Source organism: Gossypium arboreum, chromosome 8 (assembly GCF_025698485.1).
Source record: "Gossypium arboreum isolate Shixiya-1 chromosome 8, ASM2569848v2, whole genome shotgun sequence".
Taxonomy (NCBI): Eukaryota; Viridiplantae; Streptophyta; class Magnoliopsida; order Malvales; family Malvaceae; genus Gossypium; species Gossypium arboreum.
The window spans coordinates 139,970,356-139,995,915 of record NC_069077.1 but is presented as its reverse complement, the minus strand read 5'-3'; the positions used below and the strand labels follow the sequence as shown (position 1 = coordinate 139,995,915).

The 25,560-nt window shown below is 32.5% G+C and overlaps 3 protein-coding genes across 11 annotated transcripts; 2 read left to right on the top strand and 1 right to left on the bottom strand.

Annotated features, from left to right (window-relative positions):
• Nucleotides 1-653: 653 nt before the first annotated feature.
• LOC108469811 (subtilisin-like protease SBT2.5) lies at nt 654-7,397 on the top strand. 2 transcript variants are annotated; one of them, XM_017770863.2, is made up of 12 exons: nt 654-996; nt 1,188-1,278; nt 1,705-1,904; nt 2,582-2,726; nt 2,865-3,259; nt 3,945-4,040; nt 4,128-4,200; nt 4,782-5,067; nt 5,390-5,715; nt 5,860-6,127; nt 6,216-6,497; nt 6,594-7,397. In XM_017770863.2, the coding sequence occupies exons 3-12, from the start codon at nt 1,726-1,728 to the stop codon at nt 6,998-7,000; spliced, it is 2,457 nt and encodes an 818-aa protein (XP_017626352.1). In that variant the 5' UTR covers nt 654-996; nt 1,188-1,278; nt 1,705-1,725; the 3' UTR covers nt 7,001-7,397. The 2 variants fall into 2 exon arrangements, with proteins under 2 accessions (XP_017626352.1, XP_052887417.1); XM_053031457.1 differs by having other exon boundaries at nt 665-1,113.
• Nucleotides 7,398-8,693: 1,296 nt separating this feature from the next.
• LOC108470285 (pentatricopeptide repeat-containing protein At5g57250, mitochondrial) lies at nt 8,694-16,814 on the top strand. 8 transcript variants are annotated; one of them, XM_053031915.1, is made up of 6 exons: nt 8,694-12,213; nt 12,357-12,518; nt 13,174-13,234; nt 13,316-13,436; nt 15,621-15,781; nt 16,460-16,814. In XM_053031915.1, exon 1 carries the CDS (start codon nt 8,840-8,842, stop codon nt 12,062-12,064), a length of 3,225 nt encoding a protein of 1,074 aa, XP_052887875.1. In that variant the 5' UTR covers nt 8,694-8,839; the 3' UTR covers nt 12,065-12,213; nt 12,357-12,518; nt 13,174-13,234; nt 13,316-13,436; nt 15,621-15,781; nt 16,460-16,814. The 8 variants fall into 8 exon arrangements, 7 of the variants coding, with proteins under 7 accessions (XP_052887875.1, XP_052887872.1, XP_052887874.1 ...); XM_053031912.1 differs by lacking the exon at nt 15,621-15,781 and adding an exon at nt 13,808-13,986; XM_053031914.1 differs by lacking the exon at nt 16,460-16,814 and having other exon boundaries at nt 15,621-16,176.
• LOC108468997 (glycosyltransferase BC10-like) lies at nt 14,851-19,030 on the bottom strand. The gene is made up of 12 exons (XM_017769870.2): nt 18,936-19,030; nt 18,753-18,799; nt 17,630-18,136; nt 17,012-17,110; nt 16,794-16,894; nt 16,614-16,685; nt 16,422-16,512; nt 16,255-16,335; nt 15,764-15,823; nt 15,568-15,690; nt 15,393-15,431; nt 14,851-15,298 (listed from the first exon to the last, which is right to left on the bottom strand). Exons 3-12 carry the CDS (start codon nt 18,011-18,013, stop codon nt 15,182-15,184), a joined length of 1,167 nt encoding a protein of 388 aa, XP_017625359.1. The 5' UTR covers nt 18,014-18,136; nt 18,753-18,799; nt 18,936-19,030; the 3' UTR covers nt 14,851-15,181.
• Between the last annotated feature and the right edge of the window lie 6,530 nt (nt 19,031-25,560).

Sequence of the window (25,560 nt, the reverse complement as noted above, 5' to 3'; positions counted from 1 at the left end):
TTTTAATTGATATTTAATTTCACTTAATTTAATTTTTTATAATATTATTAGTAGGTTGAAATTGATAATATCATAACAATGTCAATTGTTACCATTGAAACGAATACGTGAATTTTTTAAACAATTTTAAGCATTTAGATAAAGGAAATGATTATATAAAATAGTGACGTTCAATCATCTTTTTTCTAATAATTTTATGTTACATCAGTATTTTTATTTTAAAAAATCAAAATTAAATTAAAATACTATAATTCAAGATTAAATTATTGATGTGACATAAAATTATTAAAAAGAGATAATATCCTATTTTACATTCCTATTTTATACAATTCTTCCTCTTTAGATAAAATATAAATTCATTATTAGTTGAACATTATTTACTGAATTTCTAAGCCTCTCTGAAAATTACGTCATACTCTAACAAAAAACAAATTACTTCAAACTAAAATGGAAGGATTAAATCTAAAAATCACCATAATAAAGGGACTAAAACCAAATTAAACCTCTATTATTACTTTTACTTTTTTACGCGTTTAATAAAGTAATATATTAATATTTAAAAAGGGTCAAAATTATAATTAAAACAATTTTAAGTAATGGTTAAATTAGTATAAATTGTACTACTTAATGATTAAACTTTTAAAAAGTAAAAATAGAATATTTATTAAAAAAAAAGAAAAACTACCTACCTCACAGACTCACTTAAACTCTTTTCTTCCTCTCTACTCTCACACACACTGCTAAATAAACCTTTAAAGAACTTTACTTTCTCCATTGCTTAGATCTCCAGTTTTTGTTTCTCTTTTGTGTGTGTGTGTGTTATTTTCACAGCAATTTTCTCTTATTTTCTTTGAATGAAGGATCTATCTGAACTTATTAAATCTCTGCAAATGTGAATAAACTATATTCTCTCTCTGATCCAATCATTTTTCTCATCTTTTTTTTGGTAAAAATCGTGTTATAAAAGCTTCTTTGATTCGCTCCTTTATTACTTGCGTAAGTCTAAATTTTCCTTTCTTTTCCTTTATTATTTTTTTATTTTTTATTTAATTTTTTCGAGTGATATTGTTATGATCTTCTTCTTTACCACCGAAAATGCTTGTGGAGATTCTGGTATTTCTTTCTTTTTCTTCTTCTTCTTTTTTTTTTTAGTTCATTTTTGTAATTATTCTTTGTTTGGATCGTAGATAAAAAGGACGTTGACGCAGGTTGACGTGAATGTAACTAAGAAACGTGAGCTTCCGGCGGGATTGGATCGGGTTTTTTAGTGTCTCTTCGGTAATATTTTCGTTTTTTATTTATATTTTTCTTTTTTACTGATTTAAGTACTGTTTTTTTTTCTTATAGAAAATGATAATATAGTTTTTTTTTTTTGGTTTTAATGCAATAATATGGTTTATTGAAGTAGCTGAAAAGGGCTAAACTAATTTCAGCTAAATCCAATCTCCACTGAAATAAGTTTATTTTTAGCAGGAAAGATCTATAAGCCAAAGTTAGTTTATTTATTTCATCTCTATAAATGTCGATATCAAATAATCACTTTTACAGTCTTGTTCCTTGCATATAAAACTATAGTTCTTGCCTTTTCAAGAAACAAGAAAATATTTTCATAAAAAAAAAAAAAAACAAAAAAGGTAATTGCTGTTAAATTTGACTTAGAAAAACCCAGCAATTTTCTTGAAATACTGATTTAATATGAAGCAGATCTCTAGTGAAGCGAGAGAAATGAAGGCGTCAGGGCTTGGTTGGGCTGTCCTGTTGGTGCTATTGGGGCTTGTGGTTAATGGAAAAGCTGAGATTTACATAGTGACTGTAGAAGGTGAGCCTATTATTAGCTACAAAGGTGGTGAAAATGGCTTTGAAGCTACCGCTGTAGAGTCAGATGAGAAGCTTGACACTACTAGGTAAATTTCTTAGTATTTCCCATTGTGTTTGTGTGGATGTGTTTACTTATTTATTTATTTTATATATAATTGTTTTCAGATTCTGCTGTGGGGTCTTGGACTTATTTGATTTTTTTTTTTGGTTCATATTGGACTTATTTGATATCCTGTTCAGCAATTGTCGTGTTTGAATGATCTATGCACATTTTTGGGCCTAAAATATTACTATGATTTGAGTATTTGACTTAACTATGTTGTATATAGTATTAGTTTATGTTATTTGGATTTAGAAGCAGATAACATCATATATGAATATTTGTTCAAAATGAATATATTTAATTTTTTGATTTTTTTCTCGAATGTTCAAATATGCTAAGAACATAGGTATCTGTACATGAGTAAGTGCTGTGAGTTCCTAGAAAAGACCTTGTAATTCTATGCCTTGAAGTTTGAACCATTATTTTCGAAATTGAGCTAATTTTTACCTTCCTATGCGATTAATGAAACCTCTCATGTAAAACAATAAGGTGGTTGAGTCTACTATTGCAAAGTCTTTTGGTATCTTACGTATTGCCTTGGCATGTATTGTTTTCACTCAAATTTTATGGGCTCACGCAATCTCTTAGTTGATCAAAATGTTCCAATGCTTGCTTGGCTAATAATCCCCTTCCGTTTTTTTTCTTTTGTTATCGTTTCAGTGAATCGGTAACGTCCTATGCTAGTCATCTTGAAAAGAAACATGATATGCTACTTGGTATGCTGTTTGAGCATGGGAGTTACAAGAAACTCTACAGTTATAAACACCTGATAAACGGCTTTTCAGTTCACCTTTCCCCCCAACAGGTGAAATAACTTTTTAGCTGCTACACATACCGTGTTGTTGTATTTGAAATAACTTTTAGCTGAACGAATACCTGCAAAATTTTTTTTGAATCCAGTCTCTCCTTTATCGTTCCTTACACCTTGACAATATATTAGTAGGCAGAAACTCTAAAACGTGCTCCTGGTGTAAAGTCTGTGGAGAGAGACTGGAAGGTGAGGAAACTTACAACACACACTCCACAATTTCTGGGGCTCCCAACTGGTGTATGGCCTGCAGGAGGTGGCTTTGACAGGGCCGGAGAAGACATTGTGATAGGATTTGTAGACTCAGGAATTTATCCACATCATCCAAGCTTTGCAGCCCATCACGATGACCCATATGGACCTGTTCCAAAGTACAGAGGAAAATGCGAAATTGACCCTGATACCAAGAGGGACTTCTGTAATGGCAAGATCATTGGAGCCCAATATTTTGCTGAAGCTGCAAAAGCAGCTGGTGCCTTTAATCCTACTATTGATTTTGCCTCTCCCATGGATGGCGATGGACATGGAAGGTTAGTTGCAATTATTATTTTGCAGTTATTTTCTAAATAGGAAAAAAATATGCCACCTTATCTTTAATAAATATACCTTCAAGAGAGGTCTAACTTTTATATCCTTGCTTCATTACATGAAGGAAAGTCTTAAGGACCTAAATGAGCTCATTCCAGTTTTAAACAAAAAAAGTGAACGTATGAGAATCAGAAGTTGGAATGTGATTGTTTGGCTGAAATATACTGATCAAGGATGTAATAGTTAAATGTTCTACATGCTTGTGTAAGTGCTAATATGCATTTAATATAACATAAAATATAATTATCCCCACTCAAATATATCAACAAAATGTCAGATATAAATCAAACTATTATTTATGTTGTATAATCATATTGACACCATGGTACTTAGACTAAGTCGTGATAGTTGGACAGTGACACGTGTCTGGCTCCTCCAACATGGTTATGTTCAATATGTTTAATGAGCATAAAATGGAGTAAGACTACCTCTAATTTTTTGCAGCATTTATGGGTAAAACTAAGTAGCATAAACTTCTCTTTACAGAACTTCTATTATTCTCACTTTGGAAAAAGTTTAGCATTTGATGGAAGATTTTTATATAAATTTACTGGTATTGAGTTAAAAAATTGTATCTGTTATTTCATTCTAACAACCTCCTCTTTTTTGGATGTCACTGTATATCAGTCATACAGCAGCTATTGCCGCTGGGAATAATGGTATTCCTGTTAGATTGCATGGGCATGAATTTGGAAAAGCAAGTGGAATGGCTCCTCGTGCCAGGTAGAGATTGCATAGATTTAAGTTAAAAAGCTGTTTTATTTTCTTTGATATGGGAATTGGCATTTTTCTTTTGTTTTCTTGTTTTAGGATTGCTGTCTACAAGGCAATATACAGGCTTTTTGGAGGGTTTGTCGCAGATGTGGTAGCTGCAATTGACCAGGTGTGCCACGATTTTTACTTGGAATATTTATTTCCATGATTCCTATTTATGTTGATTTAAGATTACTGCTAAGTTTACTTGCCTTCCCATCTGTTTTGAGCTTTAGTTTTTGCTTGAGATACAATTCAACATTATTTATGGGTAGTGTTTTCCTTTTACATCTAACATTTGGGATTCTAGGTAACCAGATAAAGGATCTTCCTTTTGTATATTGTCTTGTATGGCTCTCTCTTGCTAATAATTGAGCCACAGCTTGGATATGTTTTTGTTTAAAGAACACTTCTTTGATGGTTATCTTTGAATTGAAGATGTTGATGACTGACATCCTCCTTTGTCAAGAAAAATGTGAATCTGTTTTGGTTATCTTAAGTTGAAATGTGAACCTGTAAAAAAAAAAAGCCAGGACAGAAAATATAGAGTAAAATTTGAATTTGCTTGTGATACGCCTGAAAAGAAAAAAAGGAAGAGCTGTTTTTTTGCTATCCATTGATTCTAAAAGTTGCCTATTTTCCAATCAGTTCTACATTCTTCTATGTTATTCTTTTGTCAAAAACTTGTGGTTTGACAACTTTTATGAACAGGCTGTTCATGATGGTGTGGATATTCTCAGTCTCTCTGTGGGACCAAATAGTCCTCCAACAAACACGAAGACCACATTTTTAAATCCTTTTGATGCTACACTTCTTGCAGCTGTCAAAGCTGGTGTTTTTGTAGCACAGGCAGCTGGAAATGGAGGTCCTTTCCCTAAAACTTTGGTTTCTTATAGCCCGTGGATAGCATCTGTTGCAGCTGCAATTGATGATCGTAGATACAAAAACCATCTGAACTTGGGAAATGGAAAAGCTTTAGCTGGACTTGGATTGTCCCGTAAGTTACATCAACTGTGTTTATTTATTTGTCTGGTATGACCCTTTGAGAATGTTTCTTAAGAACAGTAGATGAAAATGGTTTGGTATCTACACATGAGATGACATGTTTTGTTAATCTGTCAGGATAGGGATTCAGACTTCTTCCTCTTTCTAGTTAATGCTTTTCTTTAGTTGATGCCTTCTTAAGTTGTGGCCAAATGTGCCATTAGTCTCGTCGTCAGCATTGTAGCTGATCCTTGCCAATTCCTTGGCTCTTTTAGTATTTTTGGATAAATCTGTGTTCTTTAGAGCTGAATTCTGGAACTTATGGATTATTGCAGCTTCTACTCATCCAAATCAAACCTACACCATGGTTGCTGCTAATGATGTGCTACTAGATTCCTCAGCGACAAAGTTTAGTCCCTCGGACTGCCAAAGGCCAGAAGTTTTAAACAAGAAATTGGTTGAGGGGAACATTCTTCTTTGTGGCTATTCCTTCAACTTTGTTGTTGGTACTGCATCAATTAAGAAAGTCTCTGAAACAGCCAAGGCTCTTGGTGCGGTTGGTTTTGTTCTTGCAGTGGAAAATGTTTCTCCTGGAACCAAGTTTGATCCTGTTCCTGTTGGCATACCCGGAATCCTTATCACGGATGTCCCAAAGACAATGGTAAATCTCCTTGCTCCCATTACCTGTTCTTTTGATATGATAAGCAAAGCTGATAGCTTTCTCACCGGGCCAAAATTTTAACTGTTCTTTTTAACTCAATGATGCTAAATTTTATGATTTGTCTTTCGGAAATCTCTTTTGTAGGATCTTATTGACTACTATAATGTTTCTACACCGAGAGACTGGACTGGACGAGTGAAGAGCTTCAAAGCTATTGGTAGCATCGGGGATGGTTTGATGCCAATTCTCCATAAATCTGCACCAGAGGTTGCACTATTTTCTGCTCGAGGGCCTAACATAAGAGATTTCAGCTTTCAAGATGCAGATCTTCTCAAGCCTGACATTTTGGCACCTGGTTCTCTAATTTGGGCTGCTTGGTCTCCAAATGGAACAGATGAGCCTAATTTCGTTGGTAAAGATGTGCTTGGTTTCTATATTTGTTTCTCTTGTATTCTCAACTAGTGAAAATTTTCAGACCTAATCTTCCTTGTTTTGAGCAGGAGAAGGATTTGCTTTGATATCTGGAACCAGTATGGCTGCACCACATATAGCAGGGATAGCTGCTCTTTTGAAGCAGAAACACCCTCAATGGAGCCCCGCTGCTATAAAATCAGCCTTGATGACTACATCAACAAAGCTCGACCGAGCAGGAAGGCCTCTTCAAGCACAACAGTATTCTGAAACAGAGGCCATGAAACTTGTCCCTGCCACTCCTTTTGATTATGGGAGTGGTCATGTTAATCCGAGAGCTGCTTTGGATCCCGGACTCATCTTTGATGCAGGTATTTTTGCTTTTTGCGTTGGATCTTGGCCTCTTTATTTGTAGCTTTGCGAAATCATTCGGAGTCTTTATTTGCATTCCCCTTGCCTTTTTGTAGGTTATGAGGATTATGTTGGATTCTTGTGCACCACACCTGGTATTGACATTCACGAGATAAAGAAGTACACAAACTCCCCCTGCAATAGCACAATTGGCCGCCCTTCGAATCTCAACACCCCATCAATCACAATCTCTCATCTGGTTGGGACTCAAACCGTTACTCGCACCGTTACAAACGTTGCTGAGGAAGAAACCTACGTCATCACAGCTAGAATGCATCCATCCATTGCCATCGAAACCAGGCCTTCAGCCATGACTTTGAGACCCGGCGCATCAAGAAAGTTCTCGGTCACTCTTACCACTCGATCAGTAACCGGAAGCTACTGCTTCGGAGAGATCACAATGAAAGGCAGCAGAGGGCACAAGGTAACTATACCAGTGGTGGCTATGGGACACTGGCGATAGACTAAATTGGTAAGCAGAACTAGGGAGCATTTTCATCTGCAATTCGTTTTACTACAACCTTACAATTATTCAATCACAACACTGAATTACACGGTCCTCAGTTCATTCAAACATGGATTTCAGATAATATTTTCACGGATCATTATACAATTCAGGATTGTGATTGGTTAATTGTGTTGTAGTAATTGTAGATGAAATGGTCCTCGTACTATTATTCTTTGTAATTTGTGGTAATAAGATATGGGTTTTAGATTATATATATGTCTGAAATATATAGATGTGGAATAGTAGTTTGTAAAGGTAAATGCTATAGCGTGGGGAGACTTGTAGCATCTTCCTTCTATAAGTTTTGCTACTAATTTTCTTTGCTAATTCCATAAAAAAAATGCTTCCTTTACTATTTTGTATTATGTTTTGTTGGATTGACAACCAAAATTTCCCTTTTATCTCTTTGAATTTCCTTTTGTTAACCTTGATTAAAGGTCGGTTTATTTGTCTAAATCTGAAAATCTGAAAACCTGCTTTGAGAATCTTTGGATAAAAGTGATTTGATGAAAATTCATAATTAATTAATAATATTAACAATTAACTTTTATCAAATCAACTTTCATAAAAATTGAACATAAAATTAAACAAAAATTCATAATTTAAATTGAGTTTATTCTGTTTACAAAATTATGAAAAATTTAAAAATAGTATTAGTAATTAACTTTTATCAAATCAACCAAAAACTCAAATTAAACATTAAAAAGTTAATACCATTACTGTTAGGTATTAAAATAAATAGTTTTTACCAAATACAAGATATCAAATGATGTATTAAGCCATAAAAAATATATATACACATTGGCAAAAAATATAAACACACAAATGTTAAAAAGTTGATGCATTAAGGTTGTGAATTTGAACGTTGTAGATGAGGAAAATAACTAAGCCATTGTTTAAGGGTTTGGCTTGATTTATTTAAGATTTTTCAATGTCTATTAATCATATTGAGCATTGTTGAAGTGATCTTAATAGTCTTTAAAGTGTTGTTCATCGGGTAGCTAATTAGATTCTCAACAATCGAAAGTATTATTTTTAAGAGGGTTTTGTCTTTCGTGTTCTGCCAAAAGTCAACATGCCCTGAGCAGCTACTCTGAAAGTCTAGTTCACAGAATCGAGAGCGCCTTAACCGTACGTGGGCATACGACAACCCATCAAGTGGTACCATATACCCTACCAAGGGCAAGATGCTCACATTGCCTTGATGGGTGGTTGTATACCCATATACAGTTGAGACGTTTCTGACTCTATAAACTAGGCCCTCAAGATAGCCACTCATGGCACATTAGCTCTTGACAGAGCACGAGATACTAAACCCTCGTTAAGGGACCTTCAATTGTTTGGGTCTAATTAACTACCTGCAGATAACATTTTGAAAATTTCTTTTGAAAGAGCTAACTCTCCCGAACAAGCATCGACTAAATTTGAAATCAAGACTAATCGAACTCCTTCTAAAAGAGAGATAAAAAATTTTCCTGTATTTTTTAATACTTTTAAGAGATATTAAACTCGTTATCACTTGATCCAACAAATATTAGTGACTTAATATGACAATTGAATTTCAAAAACTAAGAAAGGAAATAAATTTATGATTTTAAATTAAAATTTCACCATTATTTTCATAAACTGGACCGATTGATTTAAGAGTTGATTATTTGGGGTAAAAAAACCGAAGGAAGTAGAAAGAAAATTGCAGAAGGGCAACAATGTCCAGTCCAGAGCATTGAGCAAACTACAAACACCAAACTTCAACAAATCACTTCAAAAAAAAAAAAGAAAAAAAAGAGGAGAGGCATGTCTTTACCCCCAAGGCTCTCTCGTTTATCATCTTCTTCCCTTCCTAAAACCCCACCTCTTCAAACACTGCTTAAACGCGGCTTCACCCCCACGCTCAAATCCATCAACCAGCTCCTTCTCTTTCTCTCCCACTCCCGAAGATTCAACGCCGTTATCCATCTCTTCTCTCAGTTGGATTCCAACAAAATCAATCCCAATTCCCAAACTCACTCGATCCTCATTTGCTCTCTCCTCAAATTGCACAAATTCGAAGAAGCCGAACATTTGGTGAGTACCCAGATGTCGAAATGTCCCGATTTCCCCAAAACTCGGTTTTGGGATTCTCTAATTCAAGGATTTGGTGTCATCCGAAACAACCCAGAGAAGGGTCTTTTGTTGTTAAAGGATTGCTTGAGTGATTCTGGTACATTGCCTTCTTCTTTTACTTTTTGCTCGTTGATTCATGGTTTTGTATCTCAAGGGAATATGGATAGAGCAATTGAGGTGTTGGAGTTGATGACAGGTGATAATGTTAGATACCCTTTTGATAATTTTGTTTGTAGTTCAGTGATTGTTGGTTTTTGTAAGATTGGGAAACCTGAAGTTGCAGTTCGGTTTTTCGAAAATTGTATGAATTCAGGAGCTTTAAAGCTTAATGTTGTTACTTATACAGCTCTTTTAAGCAGTTTTAATCTGTTGGGTAAATTTGATGAGGGTTGTGAGTTGGTTTATAGTATGAAAAAGGAAGGGCTGGCTTTGGATGCTATTCTTTATAGCTGTTGGATTTTAGGGTATTTTAGAAATGGGTGTTTAATGGAGGCTTTGAGAAAATATAGAGAGATGGTTGAAAGAGGAATAAACCCTGATACTGTGAGCTACACTGTCCTTATTGATGGGTTTTCGAAGGAAGGTAGTGTTGGGAAGGTTGTTGGATTTCTGAAGAAGATGTTGAAAGATGGGGTGATGCCGAATGTGATTACGTATACGGCAATCATGTTAGGTTTCTGTAAGGAAGGGAAATTCGAGAAGGCATTTAGGTTGTTCAAGGAAGTTCAAGATATGGGGATTGAAGTGGATGAGTTTATGTATGCAACGTTAATTGATGGAGCTTGTCGGAAAGGAGATTTTGATTGCGTCTTCCATTTGTTAGATGAAATGGAGAAGAAAGGGATTAAGCCAAGTGTTGTTACTTATAACATAGTCATCAATGGTTTGTGTAAGGTTGGGAGGACATCTGAAGCAGATAATGTATTCAAAGAAGTAGCCGGTGATATTATAACATACAGTACTCTGTTGTATGGTTATACCGAAGAAGGGAATATAAAAGGAATTATTAAGACGAAAGAAAAATTGGAAAAATCTGGTCTTTGTATGGATGTTGTTGCATGTAACATACTTATCAAAGCATTCTTTATGGTTGGTGCATTTGAAGATGCTCGTGCACTCTACCAAGCAATGCCGGAAATGGATTTAAATGCAGATTCGATTACTTATTGCACAATGATTGATGGCTACTGTAAAGTGGGCAGAATAGAGGAGGCACTTGAAGTATTTGATGAGTATAGGGTGTCATTAGTTTCTTCTGTTGCATGCTATAATTGTATAATAAGTGGGCTATGCAAACAGGGAATGGTCGATATGGCCATTCAAGTGATTATTGAACTTGGTGAGAAAGGTTTCATTTTGGACATGGGTATCTCTATGATGTTGATCCGGGCAGCTTTTGCTCAAATGGGTGCAGTGGGAGTTATGAATTTTGTTTACAAACTCGAGAATTTCGGGTCAGACACTTACAATAGTTTATGTGACGATGCTATCCGTTTCTTGTGCAAAAGAGGTTTTGTTGAAACTGCAACTGAAGTGTACTTCGTGATGAGGAGGAAGGGTTTAATTTTGATGAAAAGTTCGTATAATTTGGTATTAGAAAAGCTTATTTATGGTGGGACAACGTCTCTAGTTGGCCCTTTTCTCAATTTCTTCCTGAAAGACTATGGCCTTGTTGAGCCTATTGTTGGCAAGATTTTGGCACAATACTTGTGTCTTAATAATACGGACATTGCACTACGGTTTCTCAAGAAAATGAAGGAGCAAGTATCAACTGTCAGTTTACCTCCCTCGATTTTGAAAAACATTGTAAAGGAGGGTAGGTTATTGGATGCATATAAACTTATCTTAGAAGCTAGCGAAAGTTTCGCTGATATGGATGTGGTTGATTACTCATTCCTGGTTCATGCCCTTTGCAAAGAAGGATACCCTAATCAAGCCTTAAATCTGTGTTCTTTTGCCAAAAATAATGGGATTACTCCGAACATTGTAACATACAATTCGGTCATAAATGGCTTGTGTTGTCAGGGGTGTCTTGTTGAAGCACTCCGACTATTTGACTCGTTAGAAAGAATTGGCTTGGTTCCCTCTACAGTTACATATGCAACACTAATTGATAATTTATGTAAGCAAGGTTTACTGCTGGAAGCCAAAAATTTATTCAATGGTATGATGTACAAGGGATGTAAACCGAATATACGTGTATATAATTCATTCATTGACAATTACTGTAAGTTTGGTCAAATGGATGAAGCCTTGAAGCTTCTATCTGATCTTGAGAACAAGAGTGTTAAGCCTGAAGAGTTCACTGTTAGTGCTCTGATTTATGGGTACTGTATGAAGGGTGACATGGAAGGTGCTCTTACATTCTATTCCGAGTTCAAAATGAAAAATGTATCTCCTGATTTCTTGGGTTTTATTCATATGGTACGAGGTCTTTGTGCGAAAGGAAGGATGGAAGAGGCAAGGAGTATCTTGAGAGAAATGCTTCAGACAAAATCTGTTGTAGAGCTGATAAATAACATTGATACCAAGATCGAGTCAGAGTCGATAGAAAGTTTTCTTGTATTCTTATGTGACCAAGGAAGTATCCAAGAAGCTCTGGTAGTTCTTAATGAAATCGCATCTATACTTTTTCCTAGTCAAAAGTGGTTCACCGTTCATCAAGAATCTCAAGCACTGAACAATGGTTTGAAGAGTGAAACTCTTTCTGCAGTCTCTACCGTGTCAGCTGGATCCAACAAAATATCCGATTCAGATGGTGCAGCGGAATGCTATGATATTGGAAAAGAGGAATCTCAATTTCGTAGTTTTGACTTTTACTATTCCTTACTTAGTTCACTCTGTTCGAAAGGGGAGCTGCACAAGGCAAATAAAATTATGAATGATATGCTTTCGAGCTTGCAGGGAGATATGTAGTCAAATTACTATTATTTAGTTGCCATGTCTAAAACCTAAAACTTTCTCTGCCCGGGAGATAGGACAAGAAGCAATGTACTTACAGGCTAACGCTTGTCTGTTTCTGATAAACGATAACCATGCCATTTAAACTTCTTATCTTCCAGAAGGTAACTTTGGTTTCTCCATTATGCACTTCAATTATGACATGTTACCCCTTTTCCGCTAGTCTAATTAGTACTTGCCTCTCTACATATAGACACACATGCACTAGCATGTTTTCTGAGATCGAATTTACCATTTTCATGTGCAGGCCTGCCTGTTTCTGGTTAAATTTGTTTTTTGAGATTTTCATACATTTGGAGAGTCCTTGGAGGATCATATCCTCATACTGAAGTTCAGAAATGGGCAAGATGCAGGTGTCAGACATGGGTACTCCAAGAAAAATGAAAAGTCAGAGCAACATAGCCATTAGGTAATGTAAAGTCTACCTACTTTAATTGAAGCAATTAAATAGTTTGGTAGGTAATGTAAAGTCTACCTACTTTAATTGAAGCAATTAAATAGTTTGGATCCTTTCTTCATGTTAAGCTGTCGGTAATGATATTCATAACTGTAGGTTTCATGTCAATATTGGGGCATATACAAAAATCATATTTGGTGGTAAACATATCATGGAAGTCCTGCACTAGGAGTCAGATTGCATTTTGCATCCTTCACTCAAAAAATGGGCAAATTAGTCCCTGTACGTTTTATCCAAGAGTAAATTGGTCTTTTTTGTTAAAATTTCATCCCTTTTTAGTGTTAAAAACTGGTGTGGCTAATGAAATAATTAGATAGTTACATTTGGCGTGCCACATGTATCTTATGCTAATATACAGGTACCAGTTTTTAATAGTAAAAATGGATGGAATTTTTATCAGAAGAACCAGTTTATTCTTTGATCTAACGTACAGGGACTAATTTGCTTATTTTTTTTAGTAAAGTGGGCAAAATGCAATCTAACCCCTAATACAAAGGCCTCCATGGTATTTTTACCATATTACGGTATAAGTATTTGTTAATCGTACTCCGTGCATGTACAAGTTTTATGTTTCTGACTCAATCATTCATGTTCTTGTTTATTACAGCCGGGGTTGGATGGCAGAAATTGCATTGCTGATGCACATTACATGCTGGCCATTTTTCCAGGTGAGAACCATACTTTGGACTCTTGTTTCCTTCTGTTCACATTAACTTCTCATAGTGTTGTTTTCATTTGTATGTCCTCAGAAGGTTGATCTTGGTGATATTGCAAACCGGTCAGTAACACTTGTTGACTGGTCTGCAAGAAAGCGGTGTTGAGAATCATCTGGCTTGGGATGTTACTGATGAGCTTCTAAAGGATATCATGGTACATGTGCTTATAACTTATCTTTTAAGCAATCCCATTGTGATAATGACTTGCCACTCTTGATGCTAATGAGTGCGAGGTAGTAAGGTCATTAAGAAACGTACCTTTGGTCTTTTGCACAAACATAGGAAAATGGCAACACTTAACAACTTACTACCTTAACGATATGCTTTAGAATTTGCGGTTCCTTTGTATGATAGATGAATTCTGGCATGGTTTGTCATATTGGAATACCATAGTAATACGATGATCCATGCAATAAGTGATGAAAACTTGTACATTTCAAACACTTTCTCTTGCACATTTATGAGTCAGTAAAATTACTAGATTCTTGACCCTTTTTGTTGTGTTCTTTTTATCATTGAGCGAAGAGCAGGTGCAACTTGCCTAAAGAACGGTATCAAACAACCATTTTACCTATTTTGCAAGGAAATTCTACCCAGAAACCCTACATAAATTGATGATGCTCCTCATCTCTGACTGCGAATTCTTTGGACGGATTAGAGCAAAACTGCAGGTTAGCAAGTTGTTGGTGGTGTGTCCTAGACGGGTAATTTCTTGTCCAACCACCCCTCACATCTTTTCCATTGATACATATTCTATATCCATATACATACTCATACATGTATGAACTGGTATCATACGTTCATCATCTCTTAACCCAAATGTGAAATTATTGAAAAGGAAAATACAAAATAATTTGAAGGTATTTTTGTTCTTTTATTTTTATATAAAATCTGTCTCTCTCTCTCTATATATATATATTTGTGGTTGACCTTTAATTGGTCAAAGGTTCAAACCATGTTGTTGTGGTTTTAAATAATTATTTTAAAAGATTTTATATAAACTATTTGAAACTTATCGTAATAATATTTGTTGTTCGTTTAGATAGAGTTTTTAGGCACTTTAGAAAGCCAAATAATCAACTACTCTCTCTCAATTTTAATTATTTAATTAAATAAAACTACTTTAAAAAATGAATTTGTATTTCAATTTCAATTCAAGCTATAAAATACTGTAGACACCTATAAATAAATACTATAACTTATACCAAAGAATTATGATTCAATACAAAACCAATTCAATCAATAAATTCCGAAAAAAAAAAACATAATCAAACAAGAACACTTATGTTACTCGATTCAATTAATAAATTTCGAAGAAAAACATGATCGAACAAGAATACTTGTATTACTCTGATTTGGGTGTGAAAGTTGGATATGGCTATATATCGGACAAAATTATGATAAACTTTTTCTAAATTTTGTCCATGTATTTGAAGGATAAAAGCTCATGTCCTTATAATATAACAATACCTTAAAAACAATGAAGAATCAAAGTGACATCACTCAACAGTGCGAACTTGTAAATGACAAATAAAATATGCATCTTGCATGGATTTAAAAGTTAAGCCTTTATATTTCTAGAAAAGGGTGCACCAGTTATGTTTTGCAACTTTTACAGAAGAAAAAACAAGAGTTTCCCCCATGTTCTTTCTCATATATGATCAATGGCACAAAATGTGGGAGAAAATGGACAATAAATTACCTGTCCGGAAGGACGCAACCCTAACAAACTCGTTGCCCTCCGGCCTTGTTCGATTGTCATCCTCGTTGTTCTCTTCCTGTTACCCTTGCACTCAAGAATTGTGTGATTGCAAAACAAGCCATTTACAAATGTATAAACCTCTACGTAAAAACGAGATGGAACGAAGAAAATATGACCGATCCCACCAAAGTATTCAGTCAAAAATTGAGGAGTGTCACCAATTTATCTAAGGTTTCTGGATAGAATTTCCTTGCAAATAGGTAACATGGTCGTCTGGTACCGTTCCATATACAAGGTTGTAGCAGCTCTTCGCCCTACAAAAAGGACGGTCAAACGTAAAACTATATTCGGAATCTAGTAACTATACAAACTCCTAAAAGCATGGGAAAATATATGCGGAATGTATACCCCAGCGTTACTTGTTATATGGGTGGTCATGTCAATCGACTGCAAAAAGAATAAAATAAAAACCGTCAGAATCTTAGTTCATAATTCTGGATATTTCATCATCATACAGAGGAACCACACGTTTGTAGTGTATTTGTTAAACAAGAAGGTCTTATTATAAGTTAATAGAGTGTACCGTAAAATTCCTTAGAAGATCATATGTAACATCCTGTGCCCTGTATGATTTAGGGTGCCATTTTCTCTCAGACCAGTCAACGCGCGTTACTGACCAGTTTGCGATGCCACCGGGGTCAACCAACTGATAAAAGGAACAAGCGTTAGAAGAAGCTAAAGTGAAATGTATGAAACATGATGCAGAGTATGATTCTTACATTGAAAAAGGTTGGGAGGTAATGCTCGTCGGCAATGCAGTTTTTGCCATCCGCAAATGGCTGTTATAATCAAGAACGTGAATGACTGAATGTCAGCAACATAAACTTAGGCACAAATTCTATCATTTTGTGCCCTTGTTAAAGCTAGAAATACTATCTTAGTGCTAATGCTAATAGTTAAGCTAGAAAATGACGGAAATAAACATCAATAAGGATAGTTGAGACCAGTCTAACAGACAATGGTAAGGATACGTAATGCTTTCGATAAACAGCAATTGTTAAGAGCTACTTTTGGCATCATGTACCAAAAGAAGTTACACTTAGGCCACCTAAAATTAATTCTTCTTATGTTTCAACATTATAGTCGAAATGGTGAATACAAAGAATAATCATTAAAATTGGAACAAATAAAAGTGAACCAACGCTCTCATCAATGAATGCAAGGCTGCTGTAAATTCGAAACGAGAACAGAATACTTTAATAAAATTTACCCTGCAGTAATCCCGAAACCTTGAATAGTAAAGACTGTCAGCCATGACTAGCAGAGCATGCTGCCGCCTCATTGTGAACCACTGCATAAAATTCAATGATTTAAACTTGCTACAACAAGACACTGTATAAGTTCATAAGAGACTTTATAATATCAATTAACACATACCTGTGCACCCTTTCTGAAGTCTTTCTCTTCTACTTCAGGTAACATGCGTGTTGAATACCTGCCATTTCCATGAGGTCCAGGATCCACAAAGCTGGCAAACAAAGTGGGTGGGATAAATTTCAAACAAGGGAAATGGTGCAACAAAGTCCATTATGCGTATGTGTATGTGTAATACTCTCAGATTCTACTCACCAGTCAATGAAACTCATATTAGCATGCATTAGATAATTGTAGACGTAATCAAAATTATGCAATGGAATACAACTGCAATGTCACCATCAATACTTCAGATTTGGTAAAAGTACAAGTAAATATATATATATGTATATTTTGGGAGGGGCGGGGGTGTTAATGACACGAACTATATTTTACCTGTCAGAGAGTAAAACAAAATGTTGGTTATCAGGATCTTTTAGAGCATATGCCAATAATCGTCTCTCTGCATCAACCATAGAAAATGCTCCCCATGTAACCTGCAAATTCAGTGTCAATAAATAAATCAATAGAAAAACTAACCGTACAATAATTGTTGAAGTAGTCATATATCAGATAGCAAAGCTCAACCACAAAATTTGATCTAAGAAACATACCGGAGAACTGTGAATTTCCCGGTTAAGGAAGTAAGGGCTCACATGCACTGGTTTTTCTTTTGATGCATGGATATAAACAGAAAATCTTCCCTCATTACCCTGCCAAGAAAATTGAGCAAACCTTTTTATCAGGATACATGGTTATTATAATTCAAAAACCAAAAATGCGGAAAAAGATATACAAAGTTATTAGAATTCCTTTCTGCAAGAATTCAACAGAAACAATACAGACTGAGCAGACAGTCGATATAACCAAAAGGCATTGATACAGACATCCTGAATCATACAAAGCAGGGGAATCTGCCTTGTCCTCCACCCTAGCAATTATATCAATTCACAATAAGCCAGATTGATTTCACTAATACCTTCGCCATACACATTAACATATTTGCATTGGCAATCAACAAAGGAAATGTTCTTTACTAAAATGAAATACATATGGCTCTCATTCATATTAGGCAATTCCTGGACACAAAAACTAGTAAAATGACCAACCAGAATTTCAGGATAATAACCATGAGATTTAATGGAATAAAAAATAAAGTCCATGAAGAATATGAAGACATTAGATCACGGAAGGGAAAAATGAACTAGCAACAACAACCAAAAAAAACTTACACGGAAGAACATATCCCAAAGCTTCTCAAATGGCAATGAACCTGGAGTTAAGAACATGAATGCAATTTTAGGATTTTTGGATTCGACTGGAGGTGTATCCAAAATATCCCTAACCACAACCCGTGAAATAATCTCCTCATCAGTTAATTCCCTTTTAGGAGGAGGAAGCCAATCAGTAAGGACCTTGCAACCTCTAGAAGAAAATACATAACATGCAACATCGCTGTTCGGTGGATAGATGTAAGCACAAACTAGAAAAAGGCTGACAAAAGAAACCATTAAAATAATCCATATTGGCCTCTTCAAAGGAGAGCGATGGCGAGATCCAGGCAAGATCTTAGTATCACCCATGCTACCTAATCGCCACTCCTTAGGTACCTTCATCTAGTATAAACAAAAGTGCTCTATATTCATGTGTTTCTCCTTTGTTTCAGTTTCCTCCTCAAGGTAATCAATCAGTATCCAACAACCAACCCCAGATTCTTCAATGGATCAATGTAATGTGATCTGTAAAAAGAAACCATAGGTGAAAAAGAGTTACAATACTTAGTTTGTAACACAAGTATCCATCATATCTGAAAAACAGAACTTAATTAAAAGGGTACACTTAAATACCAAGATAAACCTGATCAATCCCTTAAGCTTAAAGCTACATATAGGTAAAAAAAAAAAAGTTAAAAAGAAGAGTAAATTCAAGCAAACGCTCTATACTTCAAAATAAATACAACCAGTATACAAAATTTACCTACTTTTTTTCCGTTTTCTCTGTGCAATTTAAAAGGCTCAAAAGCAAACACTATTTTTCAACATGTGCGAAAGAAAGAAACGTAAAGATTTGTTCCCCTAACTATTAAAACCAAACACAGCAGCAGCATCTTTCAATCACTTCCATTAAAAAGTTTGACAACAAAAAAAAGTCAACTCAAATCAAAGACCTCGTTGATCTAACCTATCTAGACTATAAGACTCGTTCAAATCCAACAAAAAAACACTTGATCATTCAATTCCTCTCCATAGTTCATAACAATCATAAAAAAACATAACCAATCAATCAATTCAACAATGAATGAATCAAACAATGGTCATTTCTTTTTTTAAAAAATGATAGAAGCAGCAAAGTTACCTCCGCAATGGTGCTCATCGAAGAAAACGGAAGCGATCTTCAAATCTCTGGATTTGAAAGATCCAAAAAAAACAAAAAAAAAAAAACAAAAATGGCAATGAAGATCTAATGGAAGCCAAAAGCATGAAACGATGAACAAATATAAATAAATAAATTTGTATATTAAAAAGAACAATTATTTACTTCAATAATTTAAACAAATTTTCGACGTGTTTATAACTGAATTCTTTGTTTTTTGATTTGTTTTTGTTTGTGAAAGAATGGAGAAGGAGAGGGACAGAGCTGGCGGGTTGGTAATATAGTATTTTAGCTAATTTCCAAACAGCCGGCGATTTAGTTTAATAATTGGTTAAAATATGTCATAAGTCCCTTTACGCTTCATAAATTTAGAATCGGGTCTTTATACTTTTATTTTTAGAAGGCATAATGTTTAATTTAGCTCTTATGTTTACACATTTTGTCAATTTAACCATTTTTTAAAGCTAAATTTGGCCCTTAACTTTTTAAAAAGAGTCTATTTAAAATATCAACCTTTTGAAAAAGAGTCGAAATGATATTCTTTAACGAGAATATTAACTAAAATGTTAAAAATTTAAACACAACAACTTGCATGACAGTCCACGAGTACTTCGTGCTAGTTTTTTTGAATTTTATAAACTTTTTATATATTTTTTATTTTGATTTTGATTTTTTTATCTTTATAATTTTTTATTTATTTATGATGAGACATATAAGACAAATGATGTTATGTTAGCATGACCTACATATGGATTGCCATACAAGTTGTCAAGCTAACAACGTTAAAAATTAATGTTTTAATCACCATTTCCGTTAAAAAAATTCAACTTGACTCTTTTTTGAAAGGTTAAGGATCAAATTTAGCTAAAAAAAAAAGAATAAAAGTCAAAATAACAAAAATGTAAATGTTGAAGGTTAAATTTATCATTATGCCTTTCAAGATTTTAGTTTATTTTTTATATTTCAAAATTCTGGTACAACTATTAACATTATTAATTTTTTTAGGTTAAATTTGTTAGTGTGACATTTCAAAATATGTCATAAGTCTCCGTAATTTTTGAAAATTTAGAATTGAGCCCACGTACTTTTATTTTCAGGAATTTAGAGGTATAGAGACTAAATTCTAAAATTTTAAAAGGTATAGGGATTTTTTGAAAATTTTAACCAAAACAAAAATATGCAGCATGCTTCTATTCTAGAATCAAATTGTTTAAAATATCTAATCGCGTTGTAAGCGCGTGTAACTCACTTTGCCTTTCTCAATTAACTGTCTTCGTTTAGGGTTAATTAATGTTTTCCGACACGTTTTTTAATTTAATTATTTATCCGTTTGGTATAAAGGAAATAAATTTATAAAAAAATGTTCTCCTATGAGATTTTTAGTATATGATTTTTTAACTCACTTATTTAAAATATATTATAAAATATATAATTAAAATAATAAAAATAATATATATTATTTTAAATAATTAAAACATTAAATCAATCAGTTTCATATATAAAATTTAATAATTGATAATCGATGAATATAACTAGATAAATAGAATTTACAATTAACTTAACTACCAAAGCCATCTAAACCGAAATTGATATAACGAAATTGGTCTCATTAAGTCGGATATTTTATGTTATGGATCGATACCATTTAAATTTGAATAATTTAATTACTATTTATAACAGATTCAAAGTAGATATAAATATTAGATATTTATTATATAAATTCACTCACATTTTTAATTTAGATCAAATATTTGAATCCATTATTTTCTTTATTTTAAAAAAATTAAATATTTTTAACTTATTACAGTTTAGACGAGTTTCAACGGTACAATGTTAAAATTAAATAATATTTAAAAAGTTAAATAAAATAATTATTTTTAAAAATTAGAAATAGTAATAATGTTAATATTGCTATAATTATGGAAATTAAATATAGTGATATTATACTTACAAGGATGTTTAACCTTTAAGCTTAAGATTGGTATTTCAAGTCCCTTACACTAATATTACACATAATACTAATATACCTCTCATCGTTGTAAATTGTACATGGCTTTTCGCGGAAGCTAGGGACAAAACCCCGACACAGTAACAATTTCTTTTGTTGTTAGAGGACAAGTCGACTACTCAATAAATGATACTTCAAAAATTATTTCTGAAAGAGTTGATCTCTTCAAAAAGTACGAATTCAATATATGCATTAATATTTGGGATATTTGTCAAAACTAAACGTGAATTTTGATCAAAAGTGAAATGTCATGCATATGAAAATTTTATATATGAAATTTTGATTTGAATCAAAATAAAAGTTTTGTGTATGCATATGAACCGTAATTCAAGTTTTATGTATATAATTATATCAAATCAAAATTCATGTATTAAATTACACATTTGACTAAAGTTCATGTATAAATTTGACATTTATCTTTTACCATTTTCCTACATAAAACTTTAGAAAGTAGGTTAGATATGGGGATTAAATTAACCACTAAAATGATTTTTTTTCTTGAGTGGAACAAGTAAAATTAAAATTAAGTAATAGGACAATATTTTAAAGGGTTAATATGTAGTTTACCCCATGAAGTTATCTAAAAGTATTTAGTTCGTACTTGAATTTTTTCCTATCTAATTAGTACTTGAACTTGTATTTCGTCGTACACATTGTCCTAATTTGTTAACAACGTTAATTTTTTAAGGGTTAAAATGTAGTTTACCCCCTAAACTTATCCAAAAGTTCCTAGTTGGTACCTGAATTGTCTAAACAAATACGTAGTTGGCACCTGAACTTGTCTAAAAAAATTGTACTCTTTTAAATTAATTTATATTTTTTTAGTAAAAAAATTAATTTATATTTTTAAAATATTTTAAAAAAATTAGTTTGTCTGCCACATGTCATATTGAGAGGCTTCCACGTGCCACTATAAGATTAGTTATCAGTGCCACGTTAATATAAATTAACGGTGTTAGTGCATAAATACCTACTTGGGTAACATAATACAAGTTCAAATACGAACTAAATATAAAAAAAAATTAGATACTAACTAGATACTTTTAAACAAATTCAAGGAGCAAACTGTATATTAACCCTATTTTAGACTTTGGTTTCTCTACCAAGATTCCAAAACTAAACCAACATCGCAATCATCATGCCCACTAATTACTTTTAAAAATAATTATAAAATTATAAAAAGACTTAATATATAGTTTGGTATCTAAGTTTAACACTTTTTTCTAATGCAGTACTCATATTGTTTTTGATTGATTGAAATGTCATATCAAAGAACAATATTTGATAAAAATTTTGTTCATTTTTACTGTTAAAAGATTTTTCTATAAGTTAGCATGATGTACAAGTGACACATCACATATAACTATCTGATTATTTTGTCTGCTATAACAGTTTTTAACAATAGAAAAAGATGATATTTCTAAAAAAAGGAGACCAATTTACCCTTTTTTTTTAGTAAAGAGCGCAAAATACAATTTGTCTCTTAGTATAGGGGTATTCATTGTAATTTTACTTGATAAAACTATCGAGATTTATTAAATGAGGCGATAAAAAATTTAATGTTAATTTATCTAATGTTTTAAATTTGAGTCTCGTGGATAGAGAATATAATATTGAAATTTTTTTACTCTTGCTCAAGAGTTCAGTCCAACTCGAATTTTAATTTATCCGGAATTCAATGTAGCAAGAATTTTAGACAAAAAAAAATAAAAACTTTTAATAATATTAAAAAATAGTGAGATGAACGTACCCACGCGAGGCCAAAGCGCGTGAAACAGTCTTTCCCCCAGGCTCCAACATGTTTGTTGCTCTTAGAATCGAAGTATGTACGACAATTACGAGGCTTTGAAGTTTAAACGTGTCATTGGTCGTTGCCTTGAAGGAATGAAACGACAAATATACCCTTCATCTTTACTTGTTTTGTGCGTCTTATACAAATAAGGTTTGGTAGGCATTTTAGGTAACTTATTTTTTAAATATATATAGATTCAAGATCTTTCAGTATTCGGTAATCATATCAAATTCTATCGAACTCTGAGTGGAGCCAAGTCAGGATCTTTAAGTCGGGGGCAAAGCTCTTCCAATGTTGTTTTCTTTATCCATCAAATTTAAACATAAAATTTTTCTCTACTATTCAATTCGAAACATAATTTTAATAACGCAAATTATCATAATTGCATGCTCGTTAGAAATGTATTCAATAAATAATTAAAGACACGATAAAATATAATATAATATAGAAAACAAAAAATATAGTATGATAATAAATTTAGCTCTTAACATTTATCTCTTTTGACATTTCGATTTTATTTTTTATTACTTTAACTTTCAACATGTAAAATTTAGTCAAAATATTTTTTACTGAAAGTTTTGACCGGAAGGTTAAGTTTTACATTAATCTACCGTTAAAATTATAACAATTCAATCAATTTTTTATAAAAGGAAATAATTTGACTAAATTTTAAAAATTAAAAGTTAAGGCTAAAATGAAAATTAAAAACAAATGTTAAAATTAAAATAATTTTATTATGCGAATTATTGATATGTTAAAATTTGGATAAATTATAAAAATAATTACTTTTGTTTACCTCAAATTACATTTTAGTCACTTATGTTTGAAATGCTACGTTTTAATCACTTACATTATCGTTTTATTACGAAGTGATCACTCTACCGTTAAGCTCCGTTACCTCCCTAACGATGGTCCTACGTGGCAATTCAAATAGGTTTAAAATGCCAACTTGGATGTCCTACATGACAATCTAAATTAAATTTATTTAATTAAAAATCTATTTTCATTCCAGTAACTGGACATCTAAGTTGACATTTAAAACCCATTTGGACTGTCAAGTAAGACTACAATTAGGGAGATAACAGAGTTTAACGGTAAAATAACCACTTCGTAACAAAACGATAACATAAGAGACTAAAACGTAATATTTCAAACATAAGTGACTAAAATGTAATTTGAGACAAATAAAAGTGACTATTTTTAAATTTACCCCATTAAAATTTATATAAACGTATAACACATTTAATACGGTTTAAAAATTAAATTACAGAAAACATTGTTCTTTTATATGACAATTTTTTATTAATATAAAAATAGTGCAATAAATTAATAGATGAAAATTGACTTGGAGTCTCCAGAAAAGTTGGAATATTAAGGAGCGAATTGACCTAAAAATCCTTAAATTAAATATTTTTTTTATAATTATTACATAAATGAACCAATCAAATTAACTCATTTGTGGAAATTGGTATTATATGATGGCATTAAAGTCAATGTCAAACAAAAGCCTAGTTCATGAATGTCGCGTTTGACGGAGTAAAGACCGAGAAATGACCCTTTTTATGTTCACATTTTTCTGACGACTTTTAGTGTTTGAATTTTAATATTGGCTATTTCTATTCGAAATTTAATTTCGGATAAATTCGATTAAATATTTATTTTTAAACTTAAGGTAAATTTAGAAAATCCTTTTTAATAGGGGTCGGGATTAAATTATAAATTTTTAAGAAGTTAAAATTAGGCTTGGTCATGGGTCGGGTTATTTGCTTAGCCTCGAAAGCTCGCTCGAAAAATAAAAGAGTTTAGACAAAATATAAGGCCCGAAAAATGAGCTTGGGTAAATTTTAAATCTTGTTTTATATATGGGTCGGGTCTTGGGCAAGAATTTTGCCTGACTCGACCCGAATATATTATGTTATAAAAAAATATTATATTAATTATATATGTTAAATAATAATTATATATATTTATATTTATGTTAAATCACTAACCTAATAATAATTAAACTCATAACCCAAAAAATTACCCAACTAAATAATCCAACCTAAAATATAGAACTTTAACAATAATATTTAATACAATGAAATATTTATTATATTTATTTGTATTTTTAATATAATAAAATATTTATTATATTTATGGAAGTGTTTTTAATATAAATACTTTTTAATGTGTTAAAAGTTTTTTTATTTTAGCGTTTTTAATGCAATTAATGTATTATATTTTTTAAAATTATTTTTAAATAAAACTAATCTTAAAATAATCAAATATGGGCGTTTGGGTCGGACCCAAGTTTACCTTTCTTAAACCTCAAGGATAAAAAGTAAGCCCAATTTTTGGGTTGGACTGGGCTCAAGCTTGGAAAATTGGTCTAGACATATTGCATAAGTCTGGCCCCAAACCGGTCTGACTCGGGCCACGAGCACCTCTAGTTAAAATATTATTTTATCATTTATTAAGTTTTGATTTCATAAATTTCAAAGGAACTGTATAATTTTTTTCATTTTTGGGGGCTCAAGTTGTAATTTTATCATATGTTATAAAATTGCATGATTTTTATCTTTTTTTGGAGGGGGGCAAGGCCACTCCTTGCCACCCTTATATTCACCCTGAATCTTGATTAACCTCAAGATATATCAAGATACTGGAGCTCAAGCTCGATTAATCTCGTTTATCAATTTTTGTACTAAAACTCAAACTCAAATTTGATTAAGCTTATATGTATTCAAGCTTAAATTGACTTAATAATTATGCTTAGGGTTAATAATATATGTTAATGACAATAAAATAATTTAATAATATAAAAATATTTAAAACATATATTAAAAATGAAAAGCTTGATGAGGTTTACGAGTATTCGAGTGAAGTATTACAAAGTTCAAATTTGGCTTTATCAATAATTGAACTACTTATCAAATGAAGTTCGAGTTTGTTTGAAGTAGAACTCGAGTAATTTGTAAACATTAATGTTTCATTTGCACTCCTAATTG